The following is a 20,284-nucleotide window of genomic DNA, read 5'->3' as shown; positions in this document are numbered from 1 at the left end:
GTCTTTACTATATGAAGTCCCCAAATCACCTGAAAAAGCAAAAGAGAATGTAAGGATCCCATAGTCGTGTACTTACAGTTTTGTTGGTAAGTAGGCCGCGGTGTCGTCCTTACTTCTGACAATGTCGTTGCACTTATCTAGTGTTTGGAAAACTGTGTAAGTGTCCCCAATGCTGTAAAGGGCTGCAAGGTTTTTAGCTAACAATTTTCGAGTAGGTGGTCCAGGTGAGCTGCTTATTAATCCAGTTAACTGTTCAACAAGCTTCTTCTGTTTTTCTTTTACATCTGTCTGTTATTAAAAAAGAAGAAGAAAATTTTTTCTTTGTACCCTTATTATTTTCTAGTAAAAAAAAAATACTTAACATATACGGTGCTCTAATAACTAAACTCTGTATCCATTAAGTCTAGCTCATAATATAAAACTTTTATGAAATTGACAACTTCAGTAAGAAATGCTCCAGTCTTTCCTAGATTAAATCTTCACTTCCCTCCAATGTCCAAAAATTAGTTTTCAATGGAAGCAATTACTGTATGAGCCAACAGTTTCTGACAACTTAGGGAGTTAAATCACAGACTAGATGTACAGATGACTGGTATCCAAGGTTCCCGTATAAAAGCAGATGCAGCTGTCCACTATGTTATGTATTATAAAGGAAACCAAAGAAATTTTGAAAGGACTTAAGCAACAGCACGTAATTCTCAGATCTACACATAATCAATATCTAGTCAATATCTAGAACGCACTCACTCGCTCACTGAAGAAACGCAATGCACTTACACATGTTACGTACTGTCCTAAGTACTGGGTGCAACCGTGAACAAAACAGACAAGGTCCTTATCCTCATGAAATGTACATTCTAGTGGGAAGGGACAGAATACACGTGAATGGTGTGAGTGCTCACTGCTTTACATAACTCTATTAGGAGATGGCTGCCTCTCTAAGGTGAAGGGGCGAGCTACGCAGCTGTCTAGGGAAGAGCACTCCTGGAGTGGGCACAAGACAAGACGTGCAAAGGCTTTGCAGATGATGTATGCTTAGCACACCTGAGGACAGCAAGGCCAGGTTAGCTGGGATGGAGTAAGAGAACAAAGTTAGAAGAAATCAGATGACAGTACCAGAGCACACTGAAGAACATTAAACGTACGCTGAGTAGTGTTGTAAGTGGAGAAGGGTTGTAATCTGAATATTTCACCCAATTCATTTTGACTGTTACGAACTTCGGATGCTGTATCTACAAGGCAGAAGTGTGGTGAGCAGTTAGAAAGCTGCTGTGATCACCCAGGTTAGAGACACTGGAAGGCCAGTTGAGGGAAGTAAATGGATTCTAAATATGCTGTGAAGAATGACTTTAAGGATTTGCGAAAGGATAGCTTCAAAAAGGAAATCAATAACTTGATTTAAATGTGTTAACTCCCAGATGTCTGTGTATGTATGGAATGAGAAGAAGAGGGGAAGGGGGCGAGAGGGAGAGGGAGAAGGAGAGGGGACTCCTGGAGAGAGGAGGATGAGGGGGGAGTGGAAAGGGGAGAGGGAGAGGGAAAGAGAAATGAATAAATGAATGAATATGAATCATGTATCCCATGCTAGCCTTGAATTTGCTATGTGGATGACTGTGAACTTTTGGGCCTCCTGCCTCCACTTCTCAGGGGCTGGGGTCATTGCTATGGGCCATCTGGAAATTAAGGCCGGGGCTTTTGCATGTGAGAGACAAGCACTCCACCAACTGAGCTCATACCAGGCCAGGAGACATCATCTGAAACTTGGGTATCTGAAATGGTGGCAGAAATCATAGGATTAGGTATCACTGAAAGTAACACTAACAACTCTCACAACAAAACAAAATGAGTGTTAAGTATTTAACGTGGAGGATCAGCTGTGCGTGAAAAGATGGGGAGGGGGGCAAATAAAACAAGCCCTGACCATGGTTTTGGGCAATCTGAGTTATGAGATAACTTGAAAAAGACTTTTCAGTGGAAGGAACAAATACCCAGTTACAGAAGATTTAAGAGACAAATATAAATTCCTAGTTAAAGGTTCCCAGGGAATCCATACATTTACTGTCTTTCTGACAGGCAGCAGCAACAGCATCATAGCACAAGTCCACAGCAGCCAACACAAGAGGAAAAGCACCCAGACAGAGACCAGAAGTCAAGAATTCCCAACAGAGGAAACTGAGAAGAAATTAGGACACAGAGTACTCCAGTAGTTCATGTCATTTTGAAGCCTTGGAAGACTTTTCAGGTAAGAATAAACCTGCACCTAGAAATAAAAGGCATAACTAGTTGGCCGTCTAAGCGGCTCTCCTGGAGTTCATCCACCATGCCCAACGTTTCAGCACTCAGGCAGGTAATGCAACAAGACGGCTGTGGGTCTGAAGCCGCTCTGGGATACATAATGAATCCCAGGCCAGCCAAGAATAACTAACAAAACCCTGCCACACAAAGCACAGTGAAAGTCAACACACGAAACCTCCTATACTCCTCTCCTCCATTGTAGAAGAAGGCTAGAGGCTTGCAAGGAGGAACCAGGCAGAACTGTGGGCTGAGGCCACTGTCCTAAATTGGGAATTACGTGAATGTCTACCTAATGTATGTGGAAGTCTTGAGGCTCCCTATACCAATTCCTCAATCCTAGACAATTAACCATATTCCCTTCAGATAATAAGAGTAGAAACGTATTTTCTAGCGAACAAGCAGTCTAGAGGAACATACTAACCTAGTAAGGTCACAAATGGCCTACTAGCCTGCTGTGATGTTAACAAAATCTACCTTTTCCAGAAAAAAACCTTTCATGATGCACTCTTAAATCTTCCCACTTGAGGCTTTCCTCAATGTAATCTAATGTTTAAAAAAAAAATTAAAACAGGCAGAAAACAAACTTGAATCAAAGAGGCTGTGTACAAAGGAGAAGGAAAAAAATAAATCTCTTATTAAGTCCCAAGAGAGCATGGCGACATTGAGATTACAGGCACCATGGACACCATTTCCAGGCCCTGGTGATGATGAGTGATACCAGCCACAGTCATGTTTTCCTCTAGTCACACCGAGCTGCCTAGAGAGAAATGAGGGGCATGCAACACGTAGGATTTAGACAGGGTTTGGGGTTTGCTCTGGATATGAGAAGGAGAAATCAGAAATTCCCATTAGTGTAGCATCCTCCAATTCCTGAGGTGAATAGTTCACAACGTTTTCAAAGCATAATGTTTTACATTTTCTTTATATTAATCTCATGGGGTGGGGATGGGACAATACCTACCTTGTTGGCAGCAACTAGGACTTTATCAAGAAATCTTAACCATTCAAAGATAAACACCGGTCTCTTTGCTTCCGTGATTTGAGCCAACGCTTCCTCATTTAGCAATAAGCTGTGAGCTAACTCCATTATTGAAGTTCTTAAGTCACACCTTAAACGAAGAGATTAGTTTTAAAAGAGAGAGAAAGAAATACATGTAAGGAATTTTTAATTTATGTGTAGGGGTGTTTTGTCTATATAATGTACGTGCACCACATGTGTGCCTGGTGCCCACAGAGGTCAGAGCAGGGTATCGGATGCCCTGGAATTGGAGTTACAGATGGTCATGAGTCACCATGTGGGCACTGGAAACCGAACCCGGGTCCTTTGCAAAAGCAACAAGTATCCTTGCTCACTGGAGCCATCTCTCCAGCCCCAACAGGTAAGGCTTTTTTAAAAAATATTAAATGTCAAGTTTCGTAAATGCAATCACTAAGACAGGGAAATAAAGGATGGTTTCACTTCTCGTTACTTTTCATTTGTCCAGTAACTTTGACTCACCAACCTGAGAGAATAAACGTTGAGAAGACACCGATATACACAAAATCAAACCGGCGGTAAGAATGGAATGAAAGGAAATATTGCAAATACTGCAAAAAGGCATTATTCCGAGTTGGGGGCGGGGGGTGGGGTACCTATCAGAACATAGGTCATGGGCTCATTCTGTCATGAGAATCCCGACGCACCGAGCTCACACATCTTGACGAACCTTCTAGTCCCCTGCAGAGTGTACCTTTAACACTCCCTTGCTACGAAGGGCCAAGACAACGACCCCAGGCTTCCGACAAGCGAGGGGGCGGGCCCGACTGGGAACCCGCGACAGGGGCGCCCCGGACAACCCCTCGGCCCCGGGACTGCGGTGCTCGGGCCTGGGTGCACCTGGCTGCTCCGAGGACCTCGAAGGCAGGACCGGGTCGGGCCGCCCGGGGACGTCAGCCTCGAGCTGTCAACCCCACGAGACTGAGGCTCCCTGGCCTCAAAACTCGAATTCCCTCCTCAGCCCTCTGAAAACGGCCCAGGGCCCAGGGATCGCAAGTGCGTGTCGACCTGCATGCTGTGACAGCACCGGACACCGAACGCCTCACCTCCTAGTCCGGGAGGGGCGGACCAGCTGAGCTCCTCAAGCTGTAGCCACCGCCGAGGGACCCGGATGCCCCGCCTCCCAAGCTCTTGCCGGCAGGAAGCGGAAGGACAACGCATGCGCAGGACGCTGGTTATGCGCATGCGCACTTCTTTAGGTATATTAGCCCTGCCCGCCCAGTTTCCAAAGCGAATCGGCTGTCGGAAACAAATGGGTTGGAGTTCGGCCTGGCCCGCTTTAGTTGGACTGCGCATGCGCAGTCAGCGGACCTGGTTCGTGGTGGAAAATCTCTGCTCTTAGGCTGTGGGGTCACCCAGGAGGATACGACTGAGGTTGGTGCAAGTTGGCTGTGACTGCCCATCACAACGCCCTATCTGTGAGTGGTCGTTTTGATGGGTCGCTGCGGGAGGGAAGCGCCTGCGATGCCCGGGACACTCATAGGAAAGAGTTAGCCATCTATGTGTATTCAGTAGCCCTTTACTTCAAACTCTGCTCAATACAGAAATAAGCTAACACCTATAATCATCCTGTTGAGAAGAAGGTGGTTACCCATTCTTTAGGTACTTAAGCATAGAGCTGCACACACACCACCGCCAACCATCAGCAAAGGCTGTGTCGTCTCCTTTTAGGTCCAGAATCCGACCATTTCGTTGCTGTGCCTCTTAAGTAATGGTCCGGCGCCACCAGCATCTCTGCCTAAGTTATCTGTCGCTTTGTGGGGTTTATGCTTACGTTTGAAGGAAGTGGAGAATGCTAGTGTGTATTGTCTTCCTAGCAAGAGATTCTTCACACTCGAGTACCCAATTCCCTATTCCACTTAACTCCCTGACCAATAGTAATTAACTTCCTCAAACCTTGTCAGTTAATGAAGCTGCTCTGCCCAGGTGTGACGTTTCAGTGTGATGAGATATGAACATTGTAAGTGTAAGATGGAGTAACTATACCGTTAAAACTAGAACTTCAAAAATAACCTGCAGTCCCTTACACTGTGGGGTGAGGGGGTTAAACAGGGTCTTGCTGTGTATACCATGCTGCCCTCAAACTCCCGAGTGCTGAAATTACACCAGAGGGCCACTATGTCTGACCATGGAGCTAAATGCTTCCCTTAAAGACAATCCAGTACGGGCTAGAGATTTAACTCTGTTGTAGAGCATGTTCCTTGTGCGTATGAGGCCCTGGATTCTATACCCAGCTCAGCAACAACAATCACAACCTCATTCTGTTTCAGGAGCAAGATCACCGAGACCTGTGTTCTTTGTGGCTGTGAACAGACTGGTTAGCCAGGTTGAGCCTCACTTTTCCCAGCTGGAAGGTGGAACTAAGTGTTCCTCTCCCTTGACCTGTTCGTGAGCTAGGTGAGTGCTAACTGTTCTGTGTAAGAGTGCTGCTATTCAGTCTGATTCATCTCGGCCTTCACTACTTTCCCAGGTGGCTCACTGACTTGGCTCACACTTTTGCGTTGCCAATCCTTCCACGTGGACATCTCCATATATAGGATCACTGACTTCATTCTGTTGATTCATACTACCCGCTTTACAGAGTGCAATGCATAGTAGTGTGACCTAAAAGTCCCTCTACAGAGCCCTGTTGGCTATACAAACTGCTCAGTGTGGGAGAAAAACTAGACGATGGTCAAAAAGCCAAGAGGCAAGATTTACTGGGAGCCAGCCGTGTTGGAGGATACTAAACAGTTATATGAGAGTTTGACTCATACTTGGGGAATGACAAGTTCAAGGCTAGTGTGGATTACATAGTGAGTTCCAGGACAGCAGGAGATACAGGCTGACCTGATCTCAGGGACAAAAAAAAAAAAAAAAAAAAAAAAAAAGGCAAAACAAGAATATTTTCCTCTGTAGAAGTTTGAGTTGGAATGGCCCAGATAGGCTCATATTTCTGAATACGTGGTCCCCCGTTGGAGGACTGTTTGGAAGGAATAGAAGGTGTGGCCTTGTGGGAGGAGGTGAGTCACTGCAGGGGCTTTGAGGTTTCCAAAGCCCACACTATTCCCAGGTATCCTTGGGTGGGTAGGCTGCTCCTCTGTTGCTAGGACATAACGTGCTGGAGTTCTCTATTTCTGTGCTCAAGGGAGCATCACGAAGCACTGCTGCTCTTCAGGGTTGATTTCCACTTTGATAAAGCTAAAATTATAATGATGATGATTCTATTATTTTGTCCTACTTGATTTGCAGGTCTTACCACAGGAATTTGAACATGGCAGAGGAAGAGGACTACATGTCAGATTCCTTCATTAATATTCAGTAAGTTACTGTGTACCCCTCATAGGATGATAGGCAAAGGACAAAAGTAGACTGCTTAAAAAAAAAAAAAAAAGGACACTGGTTGGGTAGTGGTGGCGGTCGTGTATGCTTGCTTTGAGACAGGGTCTCATGGAGCTCTCAGCTGGCCTCCAACTCACTGTGTAGCGCATTCCCCTGCCTCTGCCTCCTGAGGGATGAGATTACAGGTGTGTGCCACCATGCCTGGATTTGGCACTGTTGGGGATCATACTGAGAGTTTCGGGCAAGTACTCTGACAACTGAGCTGCCTCCCTCTCCACCCAGGATATTTGTTAGTATATATTTTAATGTTTAAATTTGATTTATCACTGGGAGTAGGGCACTGCACCAATGTGGAGATCAGAGAACAACTTTGGGGAGTCGGTTCCCTCCTTCCACCAGATCCTGAGAATGAAACTCGGGTCATCAGGCTTACACAGCAGGCCTGTTTACCTGGTAAGCCATCTTCCTGTTTCAGGACATCGGTTTTTAGATGTGACATTAAAATCAGCCTTACTGGCAGGCGTGGTGGCGTACACCTTTCGGAGGCAGAGGGAGACAGACTGTATGGTTTCGAGTTTGAGCCAGCCTATTTTACAGAGAGAGTTTCAGTACACTCCGAACTTCATAGAGAAACCCTGTCTGGAAACAAAGAAACAAAAAGTCAGTGTTAGTGTTTCATGGAAAGCATCCTGTGTGTCCATACAGAGATTATAAGAGCTTCCTGGTCTCTTAGTACTAAGCGTTTTACATCTGCCCTTGACACTCTTTGTGCCCTCTGCTGTCATCGCGTGGCTCTTTTCCCCTTGATGCAATCTCATTGTCTTGCCAACCCTTTATTCGGCTTTACTGCCTATTGCTCTTTACCTCTTAGAAAAATTGCTCTGAAATCTTGCTAATGTACTCAACTTCACACTTCCTTTAGTTTGCCACCGTCTGTAACTGGCCTTCCTCCTCTGCTGCAGCAGCGGTGACGAAGATGATCCCGGCTCAAGCTTGAAATCGTGGCTCGTGTCCAGGGAGTACTTTGCAAGCGGGAGGAAACTCCCTGCACTCAATCTACTGTTTCCTCCATTTTCCAGAGAGGATGTCAGACCAGGCGTGCCAATGCTGAGGCAGATCCGGGAAGCTCGTCGAAAAGAAGAAAAGCAACAGGAAGCTAATCTGAAAAACAGGCAGAAGAGCGTGAAAGAAGAAGAACGTGAAAGACGTGACATCGGGCTGAAGAATGCTCTGGGCTGTGAAAACAAAGGATTCGCTCTGCTCCAGAAGATGGGCTACAAAAGTGGGCAGGCTCTGGGCAGGAGTGGTGAGTCACAGAAGTAGATCAGTGTGCTTCACCGCCCAATTGCAGTGTACTTTTAGTCTATTAAAAAGCAAAACCACTTGAGTTTCCTACTATCTTTGGGGCTAACAACCCTTACAGAGATGTCTTCTCACGTCCATTTTAAATGCCACTTGTGCCAGCGTGTGCACCTTAGCATCCCACTGCAGGCTTGAAGGCCCTGACAAGAGGCTGAGAATGGAGGTGGCGAACAGTGGTAGCAGGTGATCGGTAGAAAAGCACAGTGGCCAGACAGCAGTGAAGCAGCTTTGGGGACCATGACAGGACTCTTCCCGGCTTGCTCTGTGCCAACATTAGCTGTCTGAATGACTTTCCAAAGCTGTATACCCTTTAGGAAATAAAACTGCTTATTAAGATGCAGCAGCTATAATTGGTGCCTTCAGTTTGCTTCTTTTCTATTTTAATCTCTTTGATTTTTCATATAGGAAGACTGACTGTTTTCTCTTGAGGTCTCTGCCATCTAAGACTTATGTGTCCACAGTGTCACTTCTTAAAATAGCATAAGTGCACTGGAGAGGCAGAGGCAGGAGGATCTCTGTGAGTTCAAGGCCAACCTGGTCTACATAGTGAGTTCCAGGACAGCCAGGGTTATATAGTGAGACCCTGTCTCGAAACTAGACAGAGCCTGCCATAGTGGCACATGCCTTTAATCCCAGCACTCAGGAAGGCTGAGGCGGGTGGATCTCTGTGAGTACAGGGCTGAACAGCGAGGACTCCACAGAGAAACCTGTCTTAAAAAAAAAAAAAAAAAAGAAAGAAAGAAAGAAAGAAAAGAAAAAAAAATAGGAAGGAAAGAAAGAAAGGTGTGTAGATGAAAGAAAGAAAGATAAAATAGCATAAGAAAGAGGCTGAGTGATCTTACTGAGAAGGAGGTATTTGAAGTCAGGAGAGGTATTAGCTGACAAAGAATATTGATTTCCAGAATTCAGTTTGGAGTATCATTGAAACTAGGAGTGGGTATACAGTGAGATTGTAATGTCACATATTGTGCTAATAGACCTGAACTTTGTTGTAATAAAGTATTTCTAATTTATGGGTTTTTTTTTTCTTTTTTTAGGAGATGGTATAGTTGAACCAATTCCTCTCAATGTCAAAACAGGTATATAATCCTTTTTTGTTTCTTTTTTTTTCTTTTTTAGTATACTAGGTGGCAGTAACTTAGATTGGTTCACTTAATATGTTTGGTGAAGGTTCCCTTATAGTTGCTATCATAGGAAGCCTATGAAATAGTAAAATATTAAGCTTCCACATTTTTTTAAAAGTTGTTTTTGTAGGAAAAATTTAAAGTAAGTTTTGGTGAAATAGAAGTAATGGAATGTAAAGTTTAAATCATAAAAAAAATATAAGGGAACCAGAAGTAATCATTTGTAATTACACATTATAGTCTCAGAATTTAGGAGGCAGATGTAGGAGGATGGAGATGCAGAGGCTAGCCTGAGCTACATGGTGAGACTGTGCCAAAGAGTTAAGGACTAGGATGAAGCCCATCGATACATGGCCCTGCCTCTGATCCCAGCACACAAAAACTGGAGGAAATAGTTACAGCTATGGAAAGCACAGTGCCTTCCTGGCCTATTGTAATGTACTAAACATGCTAAAGCAGGGTTATCAATGACATTTATCTTCTTGCCTAATTGCTTATATTAAGCCAAGAGAAGCGCATACATTTATGAAAGTAATAGCTTTGTTTTGGTTTAGTTTGATTTCTGGATTTTTAGGACAGTGTTTCTCTGTGTAGCCCTGGTTGTTCTGGACTTGCTTTGTAGACCAGGCTGACCTCGAACTCACTGAGATCTGCCTGCCTCTGCCTCCCGAGTGCTGGGATTAAAAGCGTGCGCCACCACGCTCAGCTCATTTTCCTAATTTTTAAAAATGTGTGTAACATTACTATGTTGGATGAGCTTCTGACATTTGTCAAAATCAAACCATGCATTTGGGCCTTAAGACATAAGAAAACTAAACCTTAGTGTTTTCTGCTGTCATTTTAATGAAATAGGTTCAGATAATTATAGTCAAGTGGGAACTGCATTTAATTTTCAAGTACTTAAATTGTCATATTTTAAAGTTAAAAAAAAAAAAATCAGTAGTTTCCTAAGTTCCTCATCAGAGTTTTGTCTGTGACCAGGAAAAAGTGGCCTAGGTCACGAGTCATTATTAAAGCGGAAAGCAGAGGAAAGGCTAGAAAACTACAGGAGAAAAATCCACATGAAAAACCAAGATGAAGAAAAGGCTGCCGAGCAGTTTCGGTAAACCTTTTCCTTTGACCTGGTTTTGCTTCGTGTCCCCTTAACTATGGTGTGTTCCTCGGTGTGGGGGTATAGAAAGGAGTTTAATGGACGTTACTATATGATTCTTCCCTCGTCCAGGACGCGGCTGAAAAATAAGCAAGATGAAATGAAGCTGCAAGGGGACCTGAGAAGAAGCCAGCGAGCTTGCCAGCAGCTGGATACCCAGAAGGTAGCGGGGCATCTGCTTCCAGTTGCATAGTGTTCTGTACCCAGGATGATTTGGCTCCTATTTTTATTAAGGAAAAACCCTCCGTGCCCTGTTTATACCCTCTCTGTGTAAGTTTTCGTTTGGTGTGCATCACCTACTGTGGTGACTGATGCACCAATAACTGGCTTTCTCCAGGAGCTTGCTTCCTGACTTGTCTAGTAAGGGTTAAATAGCTTTTCTCTTATGCAAACTATCATTACTTGGGACTGGACTGTGTAGAAATTCTGTTCCCCATAATGTTTGATTAACATGATTTTAGTCCATACTTAGCAGTTTGTGTGTCTGTTGGACAATTAAGGTGGAATGCTTTCATTTCAAATAGGGATAGTTTTAAAAGAAATCTTTGCCTTTTGCAAGTCGCAGTGAGTGCTAGTAAAATAAAGCTACTTCACTTAGGGTCTCGAGTATTGGTATGATTTCCATCACATATGAGTAGCTGGGAGCAGTGCCCCACTTCGCTGAATTTGCATTATCTTACATGTATTCCCTGCACCCAGTGACTGCCTAGCTTTTATGTACAGTTTTATATCTACTGTCTGTCTTTCCTGCTGGGCTGACAGCAAGAACTAAATGTCCTTTCAGTCCTCACTGCTCATGGACCAGTGCTTCACTGAGAAATCACACTCAGTAAATATTATTTGGAAGAACAAATTCATGGTAGCTCAAACATACGTATGACACCACAAGTATACTTAGCTGTGTTTTATAAAAATAGTTCTGCGTTCTCAGAATATCCAGGTTCCCAGGGAGGCATGGTACTGGATAAGGCCTGAAGAGGAGACTGAGGAGGAGGAAGAGGAAGAACAGGATGAAGACGAATACACGAGTGAAGACCTGAGTGTATGTTTGGGCACCGTTTGTTTGTTTGCTCAGAGCAGGGATCTTGGCCTTGGCACCTCATGTCTGACCCCTGCAGCTGGCAATCCTTTGCTGTGGGCAGCGTGATAGGATGTGTGTGGCAGTACCATCCTGCTGCTTGGCACCCTGACTCGGGGCGGGGAGGGAGTGGGGAAAAGGCAGACACAGACACATGTACAGAAAAGCTAGGGTAAGGTGGGGGCGTGCTTTCTGATGGAGGTTACCTACTACCCCCAGCAACCCTGAGGTTCAGTGTGGTAATTAGGAAGAGCATGGGGTTGGGGGTTAGCTAGTCCTGATAGGCGGTTTCTCCAGGCAAGCAGCCTCAGGCTGTAGCATACCACGCAGTTGCCAGTTTCATTTTCATACTCCTGAAGAAAGCTTAGCTGCTCCTCTTGAGCTTTACCTGGATGATGAGGCTTTGCCACTCCTGTGGGGCTGAGGCGATGCCAGCAATAGACGTTCACTCAGGGTTCCCTCTGCTCCCTTCACAGCAGCATACCTAGCCTCCACCCTCCAGGTGTCAGTCGCACTTCCTGTTAGGACCACCAACCAACGCTTCCAAGCATGCTAAATAGCCCCTGGGGAGAAGATAACCCCCACTGAGAGCTGCCGATTTAGAAGGACATGGTTTTCTAAGCACAAAATCAAAATTTCTTAGGACTTGTCCCTTTAGTTTTAGTTTACGCTCTTACCTCAGCTTCAGTTAGATGGCGGATCAGCTGCAGCTGTAAATGACTGCAGTCGGCTTTTGCTTCCTGTTACATTTCTAAAAGTGATCCTAATGTGCACCTCATCCACTCGCAAAGTGAAACAAAATAAAATCGGAAGGGGCTAGTAGATGCTGGACGAAGATGGCTCAGTGAGTGAAGGCACCTGTACCAAGCATCACAACCTGAGTTCAATCCCTAGGACTCACATGGCGGAAGGAGAGGACCAGCTCTCCCAAGGGTTCCTCTGACACACATTAGCAAGCACGTTGCCCACACACATCGACACGGGTGGACACGTGCACCATTAATTTTTAAATGTCATTGTTCAATTGTTCAAGAGATAACACTCCTACAGTTACTAGTATGTAGAATTTCCCTAGGCAGCATTTATAACTTTAAGCACATGTTCATGGCTTAGCTGTGAGATCTCTGATGAATGGGGCTCAAGGAGACGGTCCTCCCCTCACCTGAGGGACAAATTATTTGAATTTAAATGAGGTCTTTAAGAAGCCTGTTATCCCCAGGTGTGATAGCACACACCTTTAGTCCCAGCACTTGGGAGGCAGAGGCATATGGATCTCTGAGTTCAAGGCCAGCCTGGTCTACAGAGTGAGTTCTAGATTTAAAAATGCATAATGAGACACCAGTCTTTACAAAAAACAAAGAAAACCTCATTATTCCAGAGGCAGCCAAAAGATGGTTTTCTTTATGTTCACCAGTGGTCACTTGTGGTTAGTCCACTGAGACATGCCCAGATATGTCACCTCCGCTCTGACACCCTGAGTAACTGAGAGTGCACCAAAAGAGGGTAGCTGCACTGAGGTCCTGGAAGCCAGGTTCTGGTCAGTGTGAGCCACTGATGCACACGTGTTCTCTATCCAGGTGCTAGAAAAACTGCAGATCCTCACTGGCTACTTACGAGAAGAGCATCTGTATTGCATTTGGTGTGGGACAGCCTACGAAGGTAGGAGAACTACTTATGCTTTAAAGAATGCTCTCTGTGGATAGTTGTTTGTTTTTAATAAAACTCACATGACCTACAAACAGTCGAAGTGTGTTCTTATTCCATTCAAATAACAATATGGGACCAGTGTTGTAAAGAAATAGTGACTATAGAAATAATTGAGTTTTTATTAGAACTCTAAATTTTTAGTAACTTAATGTGCAAGAGGGAATTTTCACCATTTTATTACTGAAGACATAATTTCAATTCTAAAGAATAACTTAAAGGCCAGGCATGTGGCACACATCTTTAATCCCAGCATTCAAGAGGCAGAGACAGGTGGATCTCTGTGAGTTCAAGGATAGCCTGGTCTATATAGCAAGTTCCCACCCAGCCAGCACTGCATAATGAGACCCTGTCTCAACCACCACTCATAAAATAAAAAATTAAAAAAGAACAAAAAATCCTTGAAGATAGTGATTTTTTTTTTTTTTTCATGCTGTATTTTTGAAGATTCATTCTTTGGTAGATACTTGCATTAAAATTTTAGAACTAATTCCTATTTAGGTAGACTATTGTCTCTGACTCATAAAAGTCAAATATGTTGAAATCCATTCTCTTTTTCATTGTGAAGACGAAGTTGGTTTAACTCTTGCCGTAACAGAGACAATTGTCTGACATGTTTATCCATTTCACCTTAGCTAGCTGCTAATTAAGGACTTTATATTTGAGAGTGAAAGTTTTTCTTGTAATTATTTTAATCTCTTCAACTCCTGTGTGTATAGGTGCTATTCCTTTGTCTATGTCTATGCACCACAGATGTTCAGTGTTTGTGGAAGCCGGAAGAAGGGACTGCATCCCTGGTGCTGGAGTTAGACAGTTGTTAGCCACATGTGGGTGTGGGGAATGGAATGCAGATTCTCTGGAAAAGAAGCCAGAGCTCCTAACCATTGATCTGTATCCTCAGCCCTTAATCTTTTCCTCATTTATTTTCATAGAATAAATAACAAACATGACTGGTCAGAACTACTACTTACTATTTTCTAAAAGTTTACTATAAACTTGTATTCACCTTTTATTTCCCTCACATAAATTACAGATAAAGAAGACCTATCTTCAAATTGCCCGGGACCAACATCTGCGGATCATGACTGAGATTATTCCCAATAAAGTAAAACTGTGTATGTGGAAAGAAGGACTTTATATAGCACTTTATTTTAGAAATATGTCCTACTTTGGAATAAATTGCTCAGTGACTGGGAAATAACTACTGTTACTTCAACGTACAAGTGTAGACATGGACAATTTGATTCCTGCTGGTATTGTGCTTGTAGCATTTGCCAAGGATACGTTCGACAGGTAGCACCTTCAGTCCTCTCTCCTGATAAACTGAGAAACAAGGCCTGGGAATTGGGAAGAAACCAATCGTCAGCTTTAGGGCTTGAGATGCACCTTAATGGTAGAGGCCTGCCAAGCCAGTGCAAGACCCTGAGCTCAGTCACCAGCAGCAGAAATGAAGCTGAAATACAGAGCAAGGCCGACTCCCTAATAGCTCTTATTTGACGAAAACCACATGCCTGTTCTCTGCCTATGGAGCAAGGGCCTACTTTCTGTTCGAGGACCAATGTCTTGAAGAAATCATGCTTTACTGGTTTGTTTTTCAGAGTAAATAGCAAACACAGCTGTTGATACCAGATAGTATTTTCTAGACGTTAGCTTCCTGGGTAGGGAGCTCACCACAGGCTGAGCCACACCTGCATAGTTCTTTACCTCAGTAGCTCCTGTCAGCTAAAACACTTCCCTGTTGGAAAGGAAGAATGAGGGTTGGAGGATTCCATACCCCAGGGTCATGTCCAGGGTCAGACAGCAAAGGCATGACCCCTTTTCAAAGTTTATATGCCCAGATTTCTCTAGTAGGTTTATTCTAACTGATCCAGGGCAGTTCCTAAATATCCACTTTTCTTTTTAAATTCCAAGTATATGCAGCAGCCTGCCCTTGCTTTGCAAAACACCACAACATCACAAGGGAAACCATTACAGAGCAGTGACTGAGTGAACCCAAAGCAGTCAACATAGTGCAGCCCTAAACAGTGGGAGGACTAGGGGACACCCCACTTTGCTGGGGAGACCATGCGACACTACAGTTGCACTGAATTAAGTTCTGAAGGATGGACACAGAGCTGTGAGGAGGCTGCTGCTGTGTAAGTCAGCGATTCTAAGCATAGAAAGTGTTCCCACACAAGTCTGGTTATCCTCCTTGGGCAGTCTTATTCATAGTTGTAAAAAAGTATAAACCCCCAGATGTCTATTGAACAAATACATAAAATGTTATATATCCATACAACAGGAGCCTACTTGGCGGCAAAAAAAGAAGGCATTACTGAGACACGCTACACCATGGATGAGATTTGGGAATAATTTATAGCTGAAAAATACTCCATGTCTGGTTCTATTTATTTATATGCCTAGAATGGGCATGTCTACAGCCAGGAGGCAGACTAGTACTTGTGTAGAATTGAAAGAAGATGATTAGTCTGTAAAAGGATACAGGTTCCCTTTGAGGTGACAAAAATGTTTTAAAATTGAGTAAAGTGTTGACAGAAGTCTGGATAGAATAAACACTGTTAAGTTATAGATGTTGGGCACGTGGGCTGTATACAATGTGAGGTATCACACAACATTTTTACTACAATTATTAGGTGAAATGAGTGTGGGTATGGGTGTAGGCATGTGTACCATGGGACATGAGTGGAGGTCAAAGAACTCCCACGTAAGTCAGTTCTTTCCTACCACGTAGGTGCCGGGGATTGACTTCTGGTCATCAGGGTTGGTTACAGGTGACTTTCCCTGCTAAGTCATCTCATGGTCCCTATAATTTTTTTGTTTGTTTATAAGTTGAGGGGACTTTCAGGAACAAACAATGGGAAAGAATACAAGTGCCAGAGTATGTTCAGATAAAACGGAACAGGTATGTGTACCTGGACTTTAATGATACCACGCATAGGGTTCCTGATGGCAACCTCTGGGGAACATGGCTGCCAAATCTCATTTTAAGTTTCTGGCCCCCAAAACTGCAATAAGTGAATATAGTGTAAATGACTGAATCTGTGGTAAAATCAACTATGAGAAATTAAAATACACAACTAAATTAACATCAGCATTGCTCTACATATTCCAGAAGCATTTTGTTTGCCTCACAGTACTCTTACAGTTTTCAGGTAGGATTGAACCCAGTATTTGTGTAACTACATCCATCTAACACCATGGGCCACTTTCTGAGTGGAGAACATTCTACAGACATATGACTATTTCTTCAAGCAAATGTTGAGAGAACATAAAACACGGGGACTGTGCTGTAGGGCTACCTCCAGATCACGCTGCCATGCCTCCCACCATGATGATACTGGACTAAACCTCTGAACCTGTAAGCCAACCCCAATTAAATGTCCTTTGTAAGAGCTGCCTTGGTCATGGCGTCTCATCACAGCAATAAAACCCAAACTAAGACAGTGATTTTTGTTAATATTACAAAGAACTCGTCTGTTATAAAGTGGACGTTTAAATACTTACAACTGAAACTCTATAATGCCTGAGATTCACTGTTGCAGGATATTTGATCACACTGTGAATCCCAAGATTGTGTTGTTTACTGGAAAACCCTGTTTCTAGTTGCATGGCTCAGCCCTAGCACACACCTTTAATCCAAGAGCTTCCTGCTTGAATGAAATAAAACCAAGAAGCAGAGCAAGCAACCAATAGAGCTCTTTTGGGGATGTCAGCTGAGGAGGAAGGCCAGCTGGGCACTTTCTCTGCATCTCTGAGCTAGCAGGCTTTCACACTGGCATCTGGCTCCTGACTCTTCCTTGGTAAAATTGGACAATGGAAACAACAATTCACTTTTAAAATTTCCAGCCAAAGAAATAAAAAGGAAGGGGTAGGTGTAAACAGCCAAGGTAAAATACTTGCTCAAGCTGCACAATGAAACATACAGTCTCATTATTCTTGTGTATGTTTGAATATTTAAAAAATTATGAGAATTATTCTTGAATGAGATTATTTTCTCATAATAAAATGTTAACGTGCCAAAGAACTTGAATTTATGGTGAACACTCAAGTTGAGAACGGATGTAAGTCTGGCCTAGTGCATCTACAAACAATAGAGACTTGGAAAAGCTGGCATTCAAGTATCTCATGTCACATGTTAGATATGTACACAGGGTGTACTTAATGGGCATGCAGATGTACGGTTAAACTAGACTATGCTTAGAAGTGTCCCACACTTAGCCTCTTAAAAAGCATGTTATATTTAATTTTAAACTGGGCCCCACAAATTATGCAACCAGCCATACATATGTCTGTACATATATATAATGAATATATCTGATATAAGTTTATGTTAAATCTATGTGTCTTTATGTATGTGTTATTATATATGTATATTTAATTGAAATGAAACATTTGGTCTGTGATAAAAATTTCCCCTGTCTGTTTCTAGTGAAGCAACTAGGTGAAAATGTTTCAAAACTAGACCTGGAATTAGTAAGTGAAGTCCTACTCTGCCCACTATAGCTCTAATTAAGAAGATACTTTTTATTTTCTGGTTTTTGGAGACTGAGAAAGTATATCCTCAGAAGGCTGTATCAGAAGATTCTAAGAGATAATACATTTATTTCATAATGTAAAAATATCAGTGAGGGCAAGGTAAAATGCTACACTCTTACTAGCCACATTATTTGATATTCCTCTTAAATGTAGCTTCATTCATTAAAGCTAATATTAGTCTGTTTTTAAACAGATTTCTTCCTATGTATAAAATTTGAAAAATGCAAGTCATATGTCAAATACCCAAATATCTTCTTTATATTTGCCAGAGGCTAACATTTATCACAGCTCCTTTCTTTTTCTTCTTTCTCTGTAACTCCAGCTCCAGGGGATCTGATGCCCTCTGCTCACATACAAAGACATGGACACAAATAAAAATAAGTCTTAAAAAAAAGAATAGTTCCTCCAATTATGTGTGTTTGACCTTTTAAGGAAAACAAATTATATAAGAGATGACCACATTCTGGGTTTGCCACTAGTCTCCCCATGGTTGTACTTCAGGTGGGAACTGGGGCAAACCTAGTTCTTTTTTTTTTTTTTTTTTTTTAAGATTTGTTTATAATTATTTATACAGTGCTCTTCCTGCATGTATACCTGCAGGACAGAAGAGGGCACCACATCTCATTATAGATGGCTGTGAGTCACCATGTGGTTGCTGGGAATTGAACTCAGGACCTCTGGAAGAGCAGTCAGTGCTCTTAACCTCTGAGCCATCTCTCCAGACCCAACAAACCTAGTTCTTGAGGAGCATCGGGAGCAGCACATCCTTAGGTTCTTCCGCTTTGCGCGATGATACCATGGTATTGCGGTGACATGGACATACATTGTAGATGTACACGCTCACCTTTCTAAACTCTGGGAACGGTCCCTTTCCCAGCACGGTAGTTTTAGCATCCAGTGATGAGCCTTACCTTACCGCACCACAAGTCAGAAGACACACCAAATGTTTTTATGAATACTTAAAAAAGAAAAAGCTACATGTCTCTATAGAAATACTTCTCTCGCTGCCTCTCGCCCTCTGCTAAACCTAAATTTGGCTCACTTTAAAAGTTGTAAAATGAGGGCTGGAGAGATGGCTAGAGGCTAAGAGCGCTGGCTGCTCTTCCAGCAACCACATGGTGGCGCACAACCGTCTATTATGAGATCTGGTGCCCTCTTCTGGTTTGTAGGCACATGCAGGCAGAATACTGTATACATAATAAATAAATAAATCTTTTAAATAAATTGTAAAGTGACACGACAGTTTTGTGATGGTGATCTGTTGCTCTAATGTTTAAACTGACACCCATCAGGGTCTCTAAGAAGACAATGCACATCATCTCCCAGCTGCAGAGTGTGGCTAAAGCCTGCTCTGCTCAATGGTCCCTGTGTGCATTCTTCCGGAGTTGATGCTCTGTCCCTTGCTCATCTTACCCAGGTGGTCTTGTCTCATCTCTTCCAAATTGTTCACATTCTTGGGAGTCTCTTACATGTAGTTTCTAAGCCCTCTTCTCTGTAGAAAGTGATCTTGCCTGTCTAGACGGAGGACAGTTCCCTACCACCACCAACAGCATGGCTATCTTTCTTCAAAGCTTTGTTATAATAGAATCAGAATGCATAAGATAAAAAGACTAACTGAGACTCTTCCTTGCCAGCCACCTCACATCCTCCCCTCCTCTTCACCAACCATATAAATTTAATATCATTTCTGCTTCCTCCTTTAGCTACCTTTTCCATATTTGTTGAGATTCCAAAAAAGAGAAGTTTTTAAATTAAAAAATGATTTTGTTTTGCATGTTCTGGAATGTTCTATGAATTTGTGAATGGTTTCCTTTTGTAAACATTATAATATTTTTTCTATTAACATGCTGTTAATATACTGTTACTACATTTATCTTTAGCTCATTCATTCTCTGATATGTAAATAAAGTTTCAAATCTATTCTCCTTTTGAAGGCATTATGGGTGCTTCTTGTATGGCTTCTACAAACAGCATATTAGCTACTTTTCTTGTCACTAAAAACCCAACAGTTGCAACTTAAATGAGGAGAGGTTTATTTTCACTCCATTTCCAATGATACAATCCTTCGTGACAGGAAAGATTTGGCAGAAGCCTCAGTTCATGGTGGTTGGAGGGTGTCCAAGTCCCAATTGGCTCATGACCATCTCATAATACAAAATGCATTCTGTCCCGCTTCAGAAATTCCCATAGTCTTAGTACTTAACCCCATACAAAAGTCTGAAGTGCTTTGAGAAGCAACGGGAAATCCTTAGCTGCGAGTCCCTATAAAACAAATGTTACAGCGTGCAAAGGCACAAAGTCAACGCTCCCATTCTGCAAGGTCAGTCTGGGAGAATGTTAAGGAAGAAACCGGATCAATGCAAGAGTAAATCCAAGCAGGGCAGACAAAGGCTGCCTCTCGGTGTCCAGTGTCTGGACCACATGGCATTGTCTGAGCGCCACAGCTCCACTAGGCTTCCTGAGGCAGAAAGGCATGCGCTTTCTCTTGGGCTGGTTCCAATCATCGCTCACTGCTTCTTTAACAGATATTCTATGTTCTCATCTCCAGCATCCCGGAGGCTCTGTTAAAACTTAGGTTTCCCCTCTGTCCCAGTTTCCTGGTAAGTGAAGGCTTTCATGGGACATGCCCCGTAGGCTAGTGTCCAGATATAAGTGAGTATATACCATTTGACTCTGCT

At 43.0% G+C, this 20,284-nt stretch overlaps 2 protein-coding genes across 2 annotated transcripts in view; one reads left to right on the top strand and one right to left on the bottom strand.

The window, feature by feature from the left end:
* The window catches only part of Heatr5b (HEAT repeat containing 5B), an 83,558-nt gene extending 79,079 nt beyond the window's left edge, over positions 1 to 4,479 (bottom strand). Inside the window, exons 1-3 of the mRNA XM_051166503.1 lie at positions 4,378 to 4,479; positions 3,257 to 3,404; positions 77 to 288 (exon numbers count right to left, since the gene is read on the bottom strand). Coding sequence (XP_051022460.1) covers positions 77 to 288; positions 3,257 to 3,382 — 338 coding nt within the window. The 5' untranslated portion in view covers positions 3,383 to 3,404; positions 4,378 to 4,479. The remainder of the gene's footprint in view (positions 1 to 76; positions 289 to 3,256; positions 3,405 to 4,377) is intronic.
* Positions 4,480 to 6,584: 2,105 nt separating this feature from the next.
* On the top strand, positions 6,585 to 14,337 carry Gpatch11 (G-patch domain containing 11). The gene is made up of 8 exons (XM_051153560.1): positions 6,585 to 6,631; positions 7,615 to 7,958; positions 9,052 to 9,093; positions 10,120 to 10,240; positions 10,361 to 10,451; positions 11,220 to 11,330; positions 12,944 to 13,025; positions 14,104 to 14,337. Exons 1-8 carry the CDS (start codon positions 6,585 to 6,587, stop codon positions 14,157 to 14,159), a joined length of 894 nt encoding a protein of 297 aa, XP_051009517.1. The 3' UTR covers positions 14,160 to 14,337.
* The last annotated feature ends 5,947 nt before the right edge of the window (positions 14,338 to 20,284 follow it).

The sequence above is a fragment of the Acomys russatus genome, chromosome 1 (genome assembly GCF_903995435.1).
Source record: "Acomys russatus chromosome 1, mAcoRus1.1, whole genome shotgun sequence".
In the NCBI taxonomy this organism is placed as follows: domain Eukaryota; kingdom Metazoa; phylum Chordata; class Mammalia; order Rodentia; family Muridae; genus Acomys; species Acomys russatus.
Note: the sequence above shows the minus strand (reverse complement) of the source record. Positions and strands in the feature narration are given on the sequence as shown.